General features: G+C 37.2%; 1 protein-coding gene across 9 annotated transcripts in view; it reads right to left on the bottom strand.

The window, feature by feature from the left end:
- The window catches only part of LOC610321 (UBAP1-MVB12-associated (UMA)-domain containing protein 1), a 229,683-nt gene that overhangs the window by 71,684 nt on the left and 144,420 nt on the right, over positions 1–13,579 (bottom strand). For all 9 annotated transcript variants that reach the window (XR_005369443.1, XM_038556908.1, XM_038556918.1 and 6 more), the window contains one exon: positions 8,122–8,195. Coding sequence is in view for 8 of the 9 variants with exons in the window: in XM_038556908.1 (XP_038412836.1) it covers positions 8,122–8,195 (74 nt within the window). In the remaining variant the exon portion in view is untranslated. The remainder of the gene's footprint in view (positions 1–8,121; positions 8,196–13,579) is intronic.

The following is a 13,579-nucleotide window of genomic DNA, read 5'->3' as shown; positions in this document are numbered from 1 at the left end:
ATATTGGATCTAATGCAGCTCCACGCAATGCAGTAACAAGGTTCCAGTTCTTTGATTCTAATTGCAATCAACTGCAATAAATCAGCAGATGAGGCAGGTGGTTAAAGTTATACAACTTTAACCAACTAAGATTGCTAAAGTTAAAAAAATATCATTGTGGTCACTTTAAGCTACCTAGCTTCATCAAGCAGAGCTACAAAAGCAGCAGGTTAGCAGGTTTCTGGCAAAGCATAATTGGTGCTGAGCAACAGACTGTGTACATGAGCAGAAACATTGCGTAAAACTCACATTACTGGCTTACCCACACCATATGTGCATTTTGGATGGAAACAGGGGCAGCTCTCATACACCTCACATAGTTTGGCCTTCCTGACTAGGATGAATGAACATTATGTTTCAGTGTGCTAGTTAACCCCAGTAGAAACCAGAAAACGCCAGAATTATGACCTTCCCATTATAATTTTTTTCCAGTGAAAATGAAATTAGGACAAAGATGTAGTAGTAACAAAAATAGAAAAATTTGAAGTTTCAGAAAAGATCTTTACAAACTCTGATAAGCATGCCTCAAGTTAATTCATCTTGCCGGTGTTTCAGGCAATCAATAACCTATGCTAATCTGACTGTCAAATATAAAAGTCAAAGGTTCATAGATCTATAAAAATAATAAAGTGATTTAATTGTTCTTTACCAGTGGCCCACGACCGACCATATAAGCAAGAGCAAGAGCCTAGTTTCTGCAGTCTGACAATTTACCAGCAGAGATTACTGGACTATTCCTTTCTAACAAGCATAAAAGCTTGATTAATCAATGCCTAAAATTTTCATTATGCAGCAGATCCCCACCTTCCCGTCGTCCATCACCGCCCTCTCACCACCATCACAAGAGTCATATAAAGGTTGGCATTTGGTGGCCCAATCCCAATTCACTTTCCAAAGTGGTGAGCCAAGACTATTGAGGAAGAAAAAAATCTCAGAAACCACATCTAACATACTTATTTCATTGAGAATTGAATTTGAAGAGAACGTTAGCATAATCCCAGATGATCCATTTGGTAAGCAAGGGAGTCCCCCGAAATGTACTTTTCACTATATTATACGGTGCGATAATTCAAATGAAAATAAAGATGAGAGAAATGCACTCTACAAAATCTTCCCAAAAGGTATCTTGTATAGAAGATAAACACATTAAAAAATTAAGTTTACCATTTAAATGACATAATCCAACTGTGCTTTGCTTCCTAGTAAATCAGAAATTTGAAAAGGTTTTATATTAGGGAAAACAAAAAACAAAGATCCTTACTCTCATCCAATAAAATTATACTCTAATATGCTAATTATTATAAAGGGAAAAACTAATTATATTTAATTAAGTGCCTCAATGTCATAGATATAAAGAAAAAACAAAGTTTTTAGACAAATACATGTTTAAATTGATAGCCCACAGTATATTTGGGGGGGGGGGGCGGGGAACATGACTTTATAGCTGATACAATGACATTGACAGGTTGATCAACGAGAAAAGTTTGGGCTGTGTGATTTCCAATGAGATGTGAAGAATAACCTCCAAGTCACCTCACTCTTCTCCCTGCTGGAAAGACCCCTGGGTGAGAGGACAGATGTTTTGACAAATCGTGATCAGATGTGGTGCTCTGTGATCAACTAATTAAGGGATCTTAAATATAAATGAGCCAAGGCAAAAACGTCCCAACATACCTCCTAAAGATCATCCTCAATAGCTTGCTCCATTGTTTTTACTGCCATATAAAATAGTTCTTCTATTAAAGTAAAATCTGCCCTTGAGTGAATACATCGTTTCCTCATCACCAACCTCACTAGCATGTAAAATATACACTCATTACAGACAAATTGGAAAATAAGAATACTGGAAAAAATGATTTAACCCATACAGCTATCATCCCACAGGCAACTACCCTTAATGCTTTTATGTACCACATCATCTTTTTCTGCACAGTTTTCACATAACACCAATATTCAATTTTGTATCTCATGTTTTTAACTGAAAGTATGAAGCCAAGAGTTTTTATGTTTTATTGAAAACCAATCATAAATTGCATTTAAGAAAACTGAAAAATATCCCACTGAATGAACTGCCATCTTTTTTTTGCACGTAAAACTTCTTGGGGATTGAAAAGATTATTTTTTTAGAACAGAATCCTCGAAGTGGAATTACTGTCAAAATATATTAATGTCTTTATGGCTCTTGATACTTATTGCCAAAATGCTTTCCAAAAATGGTTGTACCAATTTAAATGGCCTTCAGTATCAATACCCATTCTACCAGTATTTGGACTATGAATATCTTGTGAGAATAAACAGTTTCATAATCATCTTTATAATCCCAACACTTTAATAAAATTAGATACTATGTTATACTAGAAAATTCTAAAAGCTGAAATTCTGACATCCCGTAGAGGGATGTTTGCTATGCTTAAAACTCTTCTGGAGAATCCCTCCTTCCAGTTCCCCTTCTCCTGCACCACATGACCCTGATTCTTCTCTACACAGAGCATAGTCTCTAATGGGATCATCTTAGTCCCCTTTTAAGAAATGGCAACCAAAATATTTATCATAATGGAATTCACAAAGCTTAAGGATATTTTCATTCATTTTAATGACTATCTGAAGTAAAAACAAGGAAATTAGTCCCTGCAGAGTCTGAAGGCTCCTCTGCTCTGTTAAAAAACTTAAGGGAAGCATAAAAACAAGTTAGAAGAAAAGTGGACATATTTCATTTATATGTGCATTCCATGCCTTTCTAAATAAACAAAAAAACCTTTTGTTTCCTAAATTACTCAGCTGTGAATTCCACAGGTAACTCAACTATTTTCATTTTTTTATTCTTTTTTTTAATAATAAATTTATTTTTTATTGGTGTTCAATTTGCCAACATACAGAATAACACCCAGTGCTCATCCCGTCAAGTGCCCCCCTCAGTGCCCGTCACCCAGTCACCGCCACCCCCCGCCCTCCTCCCCTTCCACCACCCCTAGTTCGCTTCCCAGAGTTAGGAGTCTCTCATGTTCTGTCTCCCTTTCTGATATTTCCTACCCATTTCTTCTCCCTTCCCCTCTATTCCCTTTCACTATTATTTATATTCCCCAAATGAATTAGACCATATAATGTTTGTCTCAACTATTTTCAAATACATAAGTTAAAAAAACACAAATTCAAATTCAGTACACTTGATTGAGAAGTATGCTTGAAATGAGCTGAACAAAGTCCCCCAGATATTTACTTTACTTTCCAGGGATTCTAGTATTCTGTACTTAACAATTTTAGCAAGCATTTTGTTGTTGCTACCTCAATTCCTGTTTTGCAATTGTTGTCTAATAAATTTCCTAGCACATATTGGCTGTAAGATAGTTTTAGGTCGTCATTAAGAAATTTATATTAAATATGCAATAAGCTACTTTGGTTAACAGAAGCTGGGGGGGATATTAGTGTCACAGTTTATTATTATAAATAATTTTTGTGTCTTCTGTCAGCATAACCACAGTAGTATCTCAATACCACCAGCTGATAATAATCTTTATAAATCCTACTTTGCAGCTATACCATCTGTTAGTTATTATTTTATATGTGTCTCCATATGCATATGTGAATTAGTTGTCACTCAAGACAAATATATAAATAGAATTGTGGTTTTGTGGGGAGATTTTTATTGGCTTGTTTTTGTGTTTTGTGATCTTAAGGCCAGTAAACTAAATAAATAAACATATTCCTTGGTCTTGGAAACCAAAATGCAGATTTAAAAATAATTTTTGTAGTACAAATAAATTCAAACTCAATACACACTTAATCTAAAAGTATCTACTAAAAGTTGGTTGAAATTAATTGTTGCCAAAATTGGATATAATTTTTAAAAACATGGAAATGTCCATATTTATAGCTCTGGAAATACACCTACAAAACCAAAAAAGAATAGGCCCACTAGTATATTAGCAGCTAATATGGTCCCAGTTTTCACAATACAAAACAGTTTCCATGACTGATGATTTGAAAATAATGACTAATTACCTGCTTACTTGTAATGTTTATTCCCTGAAAAGATGAGTCATAATGGCAAAAACTCAAAACACGGCCCCTCATGAATCTGTGGGTCTATTCCCCCGAGCTGTACGTAACAGGCTCCTAGACTGGCAGAAGGCGGTGGCAACATCATTACAACCCATGACCAAAATTCACACAGAAAGGCAACAAGAAAAAAAAAGAAGGAACAGAAGGAGACAGATAATCCTCCAATTGGAATTAGTTCCAAATTATAACTCTTCCCCAAGTACCAGTGTCTAATGACTTTCATTTCAATAAGCCCGAACACAGGCCATGCTCTACACACCGAAAACATCATGAATTTTCTTAAAAGTTACCAGTGGCTCTTAAAACATAGACTATGTATGTTACAGCACAATGTGAGAGTAACCACATTTGAGGACTAGATGGTTCAGTATTTCCTTAAGTTATCCTGTTTCAGGTGATGATACTTTGGGATCATATAGAGGGAGTGCCAAGGTAGAAAGAGTAGTAACTACTTGAAGTCATCATTGAAAGAAACCCTAAAATATTTAGGGAAGAGGACTGCAGAAGACAAGTACACTGAGAAACTATGTTTTTCTGCAAAGAATGTCATATTATTTCCAGTTCACAAAGTAAAAAGTCCCACTAATCACTTAATACAAATAAACACCCTGCCTTTCATAGTCTTTTGTGTAAACATATGAAGATATCTCAGAATCCAACTCTGTAAAGTGAACTTATTTGATGTCCAAACCAGATCTATTTTTGCACATTATATTCTGCCTAGATGCTAGAATTTCCATGATGTTGGGTGAGCGCTCTATTTGGAGGGTGAACACATCTTTATTTTTTTTTATTTTTTTATTTTTTACATCTTTAAAGTATATTTGGGCTATGAAGTATAAGGAAAAATATCACAGACTACTTAAAACATTTTAACTGCCATCAAAACTACAGTGTGGCTCAGGCCGCGGTTACATTCATTTCTTAACCCTTTATCATCTGTCATTGAGATTCCTGTGTGGAAAGTCATTTCTACCATGATTTGCCTCTGTATTTCCAAATTGTTCTCGCCCCCCAAGTTTTTTATTAAAATGTTCTTATTGAAGGATTTCATTAAGGAATTTCACATATAGGAATTAGTTACATAAATAGTAAGACAAATCTTTTAATGGTCCAATGCTCACCTAGTGCCAGAAGCCTCTCTTCACTCTCCTTCCCTAATAAAATCTCTAATCTTTGTATTTATGGAGTTTAAGGAACTTATTTATTTCATTTTACATTATAGTGACTTGTGGAGCTTTCTAATTTTACCATGAATAGATTGAGAATTTCTGCTTATATAGCTAAGAGTTGTATGTATATTTACAACCTCTCCATCCCAGGTCTAACAATTCCTTAGGAATAGCAGACAATCTCATAAACCTATTTTGATATACTAAGAGCCACCTTATCCAAAGTGTTCTTAGAAAAGGGAATTCTACTTTGGCAATATAAAGTGTTTTTAGGTATTATTGAATCATACTAATTTATCAAACATATTCTCATTACAAGTAATATTTCAACATTTCTTACATAGCCATTAAAAACTAAAATAATGAGAATCTTTTCTGCTTGGTACAAGAGTTCCAATTTCTTAATCAGACGTCTATCTTTTTTTTTAACTAATTGAAATCATTACAGTTTTCCTTGCTAATGTAGTAAGAAGGTCAAAATAATAAATTAATAGACTTTTATGGTAACTCCTACAAAAAAAGAAAACTTCTTATAGTGATAAAAAGAAAAAAAAAAAACCTATGTGTTTATAGTGTAAGGGGAAAAAGAGGATTTAATGAAGAGACTCCCAAGACAGCATTTGCAGAGGACGGCTTATTTGTTTTTCATTTATCCATCCCAGAATCATTGGCAGTGCACCCTTGTCATACCACATGAGTCTGACAGTATGTAAATGGGTGAAGTAGTTGACTAGGCTATAGGATAAGTACAGTATAAGTATAGTATAGTAGAAGGTATAGGCTTCACCTTCCAGGAGTTGACACTATATGAAGTCATAAAAGACAACACAAGTAGTTCAAGGACACTGGCATTATTTCTGGCTGGGAGTACAGAGAAAAGAGTTAACCAAGGAGGTGCCATTTGGATGGCATTTTAGCTTTAAGCTTTATTCTGCAGGTTTCAAGGCATGTGGGGGACCCTGAAGTGACAAAACCTGCTGTTGGTTTTCAGAAAGGGATTTAGGAAAGAAACCACTTCATCTAATAACAGTTAGTAAACAGACGAAGACCTAGTTGGAGAATGAGAAACCAGACTTGGAAGATACTTATGAGATAGAATCAAGAAGACTTGATCGACTTGATAAAGAGGCTGAGGAGAATGAGTCAAAATGACATGTTGAGGCCTTTAACTTGGCAGGCAGATGATGACATTATGGGAAATCTAGATTATCACTAACAGGGATTTACTGAGCACCTTCCATGTAACAGACACTTTTCCAGGCTCACAAGAGTCTGTTTTTGTTCCGGCCAGGGGAGGCAGATAGTAAACAAACAAATAATCTGAGAAGTAATCAGTTTGTTGGAGGAAATAAAACAGGGTTATCTGACAGTAACTGGGGGGAAAAGACACTATAGCTGACGTAGTCATGAAAAGTGACATTTGAACTAAGACCTAAATGACCCTCCAGTAACAAAGGGATAGCTAGTGCAAAGGCTGAGGTGGGAAGGAGCTTAACGTGACCAAGGGACAGAACAGTAGCCGGGAAATCAAGCTGGGGCTTGCGGGTATGGAGAGAAAGGAGATGGGAGAGCACGTATTGCTCCTGGTAGCCCACTGTAAGACAGCATTTATCCTAGTTACAGTGGTCAGCTGGCAAGTTTTCAGCTGAGGAGTGATAGGCTGTGATTCGTATTGCCATCAGCGGTGTGAAGAATGGACTTATGGGAGAAAAATGGGGTGGAGGTGGCAGCTCAGACCAGGGTTCTAACAGTCCAGTGCTGAGAGGGGCGGGGGTCAGATTCCAGATGTAGAGGGGGAGGTGACCAGTGTTACTGATGGGCTGCACGGGGTATGAGGAGGAGAGGAGCTAGGATACCTCAGGGGTTTTGATTCTAAACTGTCTAGTGGGTGTGGTGCTGTTACACAGAGATGGTGAAAACCTGAGGAGAGAGAACCTTCAGGGTGTGAGGGCTGGGAATGGACAATTATTTGGTCACATAAAGGCTGAACTGTCTAGAAACTTGTAAGTGTAATGGCACATGGGCAGTTCTGGAGCTCAGGGGAGAGGTCTCATGGAGATATACTTGGGAAGTCATCCGCCTCTTCACAGAATATAAAACCATGGGACTGTATTCATTCATTCACTTAAGAAATCTTTTCAACTGCCTATTCTGTGCTAGGCTTTAGGGCTAAACCAAAACAGGCCAAGTCCCTGACCTCTTTCTAGTTGTTTGCAGCAATACCCTCCTGTGCTAGAAGTAGGGTGTGTAATGTAGAAAGTTCCAAAATTCACCCAGTTTGTACCCTAATAATTAACATTCCCCCTAAATCTTAAAAATTATTATTTTAGCAATTACATAATGTTGGTATGTTTCTACATAGTACACGGAAGTATCTGAATTACATTTTGAAGTCGCCACAAGGAAGAAATAATTTTCTCACACAGAAAACAACAAAGGCCCTGGTCTTTCTACCAAACAATGTCAAGGAGTACACTTTGATGCTGAAAACAGCAACCTAAGTTCTGAATAGGTTATTTTCAAACTGTTCTTTATAGGTTCACACATCATCTATTTAGTCCAATGTATTAGAAAATAATCACTCAATTAAAAAAATGTTCAAATGTTTTAACTTATGTGCTCTTTTCCTCTTTTTTCAAAAGACAGTTTCCATTTCCAGCATTGGAAAAAGCTTATCACTGGCAAAATCCCTGCTTGCGCTCCTATCCCTGACTTGCAGCAGATCGCCTGTATTCTTTGTCCGAGGCACCTGTCTACATGGCAAGAGGAGAAGTTACTATTGATCCTCAAAGGAATCTATAATCATCCTGACTTTAGCTTTACCCAAAAGGACTTACTGAGTTTCACTTACCTCCAAAGGTTGGCTGCCTTCTGCTTCTGAAGTTTTACCTTTGGCTGCCACTTCTTGCTCAGGGGCTGCATCTCCTATGAAGCAAAAAACAAAAACAAAAACAAAACCTTTAGCATACCACTGAGGCCAAATCGTCTTCTATTTGTTTAAAATATCTTTTGTTACTACACGTTTTACATTATGGAAGCGATTACTATTTCCTTTGGTGCAAAACAAGTTAATCTTTTAAGAATGATAATTTTAGAAAGGTTCCAGAAATCATAGATACATATCCGTATACACAGCCTAAACCAGAGATATATCCTGCTTTTAAAGAGGTTTACTCTGGAAAAATCAAGTGAATTAACATTTTGTAAATCAAGTCATGTTTCAAATAAACTGGGAAAGTTTATGATTTAAGGAAGATAAGGCAAGTTATTTTCAAATTAAAAGCCTTTATAATATAACTGTCCTCCAAGTTAGTTTTTTAAATAAGATTTACTCATTATAAGTGTTTACTTGTGTGTCTATAGATTTGCCTCAGAGTAGGTACGTATATTTGCATGTAATAATTAACCAAATGTCAAACAATCTTTATAGAAGGGAGAACAATGCACAAATTCATAAATTAGCCTTTGGTTAATATTGATTCCTAAGGCTGATGCCTGGGTTGGTCATATTACTAAATGAAGTTGATAACTATGCTGACTCCAAGGACATAGGAGAGATACAAATATAGGTAAGTATAAGCATAATTTAATTAATTAATGAACTATTTTAATTTATTGGCTATCACTAATGATCTGTGATTTACACATGGTAGGTAAAGAAACAATTAATGAGAAGTTGGTTTAGTAATTTGTAAACTGCACTACCCATAAAATTAAGCCAGCTCAGGAATGTTCACAACAGGGAAGATTACAAAATTCATAGATGATGATTTGGCCAACACTAAAGGTTAGGAATTTGTTAATAAGGAAGGTCATAAGTCCTGACTGGAGATAACAAAGTATGCAAGTCCTGGCTGAGCTTAACTTTTCTTATGAAACACAAAAGTTTAGCATACCATTGGTGATAATCAAGGAAGAGCCTCATTGAAATTTTAAAGAATTAAATAAACCTGTTAAATTATAAAATCACGAAAAATATGGGGTGCCTCGGTGGCTTACTTGGTTAAGGGTCAAATCTTGATTTTGGCTCAGGTCATGATCTCAGGGTTGTAAGATTGAGCCATGCATGCTTTGGGCTCCATGTGGGTGTGGCACTTGTTTACAATATTCTCTCTCTCTCCCCTGCTCTCTCTCTAAAATAAATAAATAAGTTGTTAAATGATGAAATAAGAAATAAAATGCAAGCACATCAATGCATATTCCAGCTTATAAGCTCTGTTCTCAGCTAGGTGCAACATTATTATCACTGGGCAAGACATACCACATAATAGGCGTTCAATAAATACTAGCTAAATAAATTAGTGAACTTCTCTTTATAGTTTCTAATCCATAAAACTAAGATAAAATATTAAATGATACGTAATAAAAGCTGTATTAGAGCATACAGTTAATGTCCTTCTAAAACATATCTGTTAAACCTAAAAGGCAACTAATATTAAGTACCACTAGGTGTATTGCTTCTAGAGATCCACAACTGTGGCATAACTTACTAGATTTCAAAAACAGTTCATGATTGATAAGGGGAAAAAAATCATACCAAAACAAAAGCATTAAGAACTTTCAGGTTATGTCTATAGGCTAATAAAGTTAATAACTGTTAAGTGAAAAATTACATCACATTATTTTTGTGACCTAGCACATCGAACTATTTTGATTGATTTTTCAAGTGATTGTTTAAACTGACCATTTATTTGCCTATCTAAGGAAACCCTACTTTTCAGAAGGGACAAGATCACCAACCCCCAGTTTACTGGTGGCCAAACCAATGCAACATGAGTTTAGCAACATGAGGCCACAGCAGCATAAGTAGCTGAGGTAATAATGTAAGGCTCTGTACATGGAGGTCAGAGTATGTTCAAAAACGCCCATGCCCAATGTTTACAATATATATTGTCCAATATGAAAGGTCATTTACTCGGGAGTTTTTACCTTTTTAAAATGATTATTGCCCTATCCCATAGCCACACAAACATTATATTTGGCTAAAATCATTCAACACAAAGTCGGCGCTTACTTGGCCATTTTCTGACTTCAAGCTGTGTGTCTGTACAAAGCTTTCTCCATGTCTCCATTGCTTGAATAACCAGAAAGGTTATCAGCCGGTGTTCCTGACATCACACAACACATCTGCCTGGAAGCGATTGTAGAATCACTATTTACTGAAATGCCATGTCTGGCGATGACTCAGATAGGACAATAACTGATTACAAGGAAAAATGCCATCTGCAAGATTATTCTCTATAAACAAAGCCACAAAATGAAAACTGCACAGACTGCAAACAGAGAAGAACAGGTCACAATGAATTATAATTTTTGAAGGTTTTTTTCTTCCCACTGAAGAATTATTTTATCATGCGAAAAACTGAGTTATTTTCTCTAATTTTTTAAAACCCACATAGAAGTTGAAACACTTCAACAGTAAATAAAGATGTATGGACAAATATGAAATAAAGTAGTTTTCAAATTGTAAGTTAACTCGATACACTGGATAGATTAAGAATTTTCATTTGCAAGTCAGCTGTTTAAAAAGAACAACAAACACAACCAATGTGTTCACAGGACTTGACATCTCATAAAGCTTTTCTTTACAGCACCACATTTAATTCTCACTATGGTGCAGTAAGACATCTTCCCCATCCACCTCCACTTCCCAATTTACAGAGAGTGAACTCCCAGGGGCAGAGGCACTCGAGTGACATGCCCTAGGTCTCCCAGGTAGAAGGCTGTCACAGTGGGAGCAGAACCTAGTCTTCTCACATCTCTAGGGACTATCTGGCTTGGCAGAAGGTTCCAAAGGATGAGGGCTGAAGAGGGAGGAATCAAATCTGAGTTAGAGAACAGTGAAGAGAAAGACCCAAGGATCCAAAAGGGAGCTCTGAATGCAGGATCTTGTGCTGGTCCAACCCTCTGGTCCCCAGACATTTTCCTCTACTCCTTTTATTTTCCATAAGCCCCACAGATTATCTGTTCTCTTCCCTTTCCACTGATGATGCCAAACACTTCTGACCAGAGCAAGCCTCTGTCCTTCCTTCCCATCCTTCAAAGCAAATACAGTCCCCTTGATACTTTTCCAGCAGCTTGTAAGGCTAGACACAATTTAACAATCCCTCTTATAATACAACCATGTAATCTTCTTAGCTTCAAATGTAGTTTTTATTTAAAGTAAATAATAAAGGCTACATATACATACTAAGGATGCTCTTTCAGAACTTCAGGAGCTGAAGTGTAAAGTCATTCATATTTTAGAGACTGGCAAATTTTGCCAGTAGAGTGCTAGATAGGAAGCATTTTATAGACTTCATGGGCCTTATGGTTTCAGTCACAAAACTCTCAACACTACCTTTGTGGCTGAGAACAGTCAAAAACAATATATAAACTAATGAATATGGCTGTGTTCCAATAAAATTTATTTACAAAAACAAGTTTCAGGCTGTAGTTTCCTGATCTCTGTTTGTTTGTTTTTATTAAGTAATCACTATGCCTAACATGGGGCTCAAACTCATGACCCTGAGATCAAGAGTTGCTTGCTTTACCAACTGAGCCAGCCAAGTGCCCCTCCCAATCCCTATTCTAGAGACTATATGTATTCTTCCTTTTCTAGGATAAAAGGCTGAGTTATGTTTGAGTTATATGAGGAAACAAGCAAGGGATGGCCATTAGAGTATCATTATGATCCTATCCTACTGTGTGAATTGGGTCAATGGAGGAGAGAAATGGTGGTGAAGAGTAAGCACTCAGTATAAGAGAAGGAGAGAAGGAGAGAAATCCCCAGTGATGGGAGAGGAACCCCAATGCCTATCTGAGTTACCCAGAGGAGACTTGTTATGGCAGGAGAGGAGGTAGGGTAAGCCTCACTCCTTAGGCTCCTTCAATGTGGTAAAAGCTCTACTATCATTAACCCAAGTCCTCCCTGTACTCTCTAATCAATGGCTTGGTAATCTGGGGGGCTTTGCACCCATGATTCTTCCCTTTCTATTGAAAATGGGAGGACCATAGGCAGCATATGGCTCTGTCTGCTCTGACCATCCACAGGGACCTCCTCCCACCTGGGAAAGCCTACCCCAGCCCAGCATGGTCTGTAACTGGATGGTGCTCAATCTAATTCTGGAGTTCAGAATCCATTTGGTCTTTGATGGAAGCCACATTCTTTAACACCAGCTTAATAGACAATAAAAATGAGAACTTGGTCTCTATTTGGTAGGACTGTTTTCTCCCTAAATTGATTAGATCTTATCTGGAAAAGAGGGGTGTTACTATTGGCAGGCCCTAGGGTCTAACACAGGAGTGGGAATGGGCTGATATGGACAGGGCTGGAGCCTACCTAAGTATGAAAAGCTGTGAATACATAAAACTGTTTTAAGTCAGAAGAATTATATAGAACTGCGTATCTCAGAATACAGTCTATAAAACACTAGTTTTGAGGGATTCACATGGAAAAAAGATTTCTATGGTCAAAAGTATGAGAAAAATCTGCAGAATACATTCCCTTCCAGTTGACTTCCAATGCACTTAAACATATTAAAGGCTCAGAGAAATTTTTCAGTAAAGAAAATTCAGGGGCACCCAGATGGCTAAGCTGGTTAAGCATCTGACTTGATTTCAGCTCAGATCATGATCTCAGGGTGTTAAGATCGAGTCCCACATTAGGCTTCATGCTCAGTATAGAGCCTGCTTAAGATTCTCCCTCTCCCTCTGCCCCTCCCCACACTCTCTCCCCCTCTAGAAGGAAGGAAGGAAGGAAAGAAGGAAGGAAGGAAGGAAGGAAGGAAGGAAGGAAGGAAGGAAGGAAGGAAGGAAGGAAGGAAACAAACTTAAAAATTCTTTTTCATGGTGATCCCTAGGGGCTCAGTGGTTTAGTGCTGCCTTTGGCCCAGGCCATGATCCTGGAGACCTGGGATCGAGTCCCACGTCAGGCTCCCTGCATGGAGCCTGCTTCTCCCTCTGCCTGTGTCTCTGCCTCTCTCTCTCTCTCTCTCTCTCTCTCTCTCTCGGTCTCTCATGAATAAATAAATAAAATCTTTAAAAAAAATAAAACTTTTTTTTCACAATATATTTGACTATGGAGCATTTTATTCACCTGATACCTCTTAAACAACTTGCAGAGGTCCATGAACACACTATGAGAAATGCTGACAGAACATTTCTGAAGTTAAAATTGATTATGAAATATATTTTTCTTACCCGATTCTTCACAAGACCCTCAAAATTGTCAAATCTGTTATTCAGCTTTTGAACATTCATTTCCCACACTGCTAACCTACACTTATGTTCCTTTAGCTATCCTTTCACAATGCCCTATCAATTCATTC

The sequence above is a fragment of the Canis lupus genome, chromosome 14, assembly GCF_011100685.1.
Source record: "Canis lupus familiaris isolate Mischka breed German Shepherd chromosome 14, alternate assembly UU_Cfam_GSD_1.0, whole genome shotgun sequence".
NCBI lineage: Eukaryota > Metazoa > Chordata > Mammalia > Carnivora > Canidae > Canis > Canis lupus.
The sequence above is the reverse complement of the archived record's forward strand: the minus strand, read 5'-3'. Positions and strand labels throughout refer to the sequence as shown.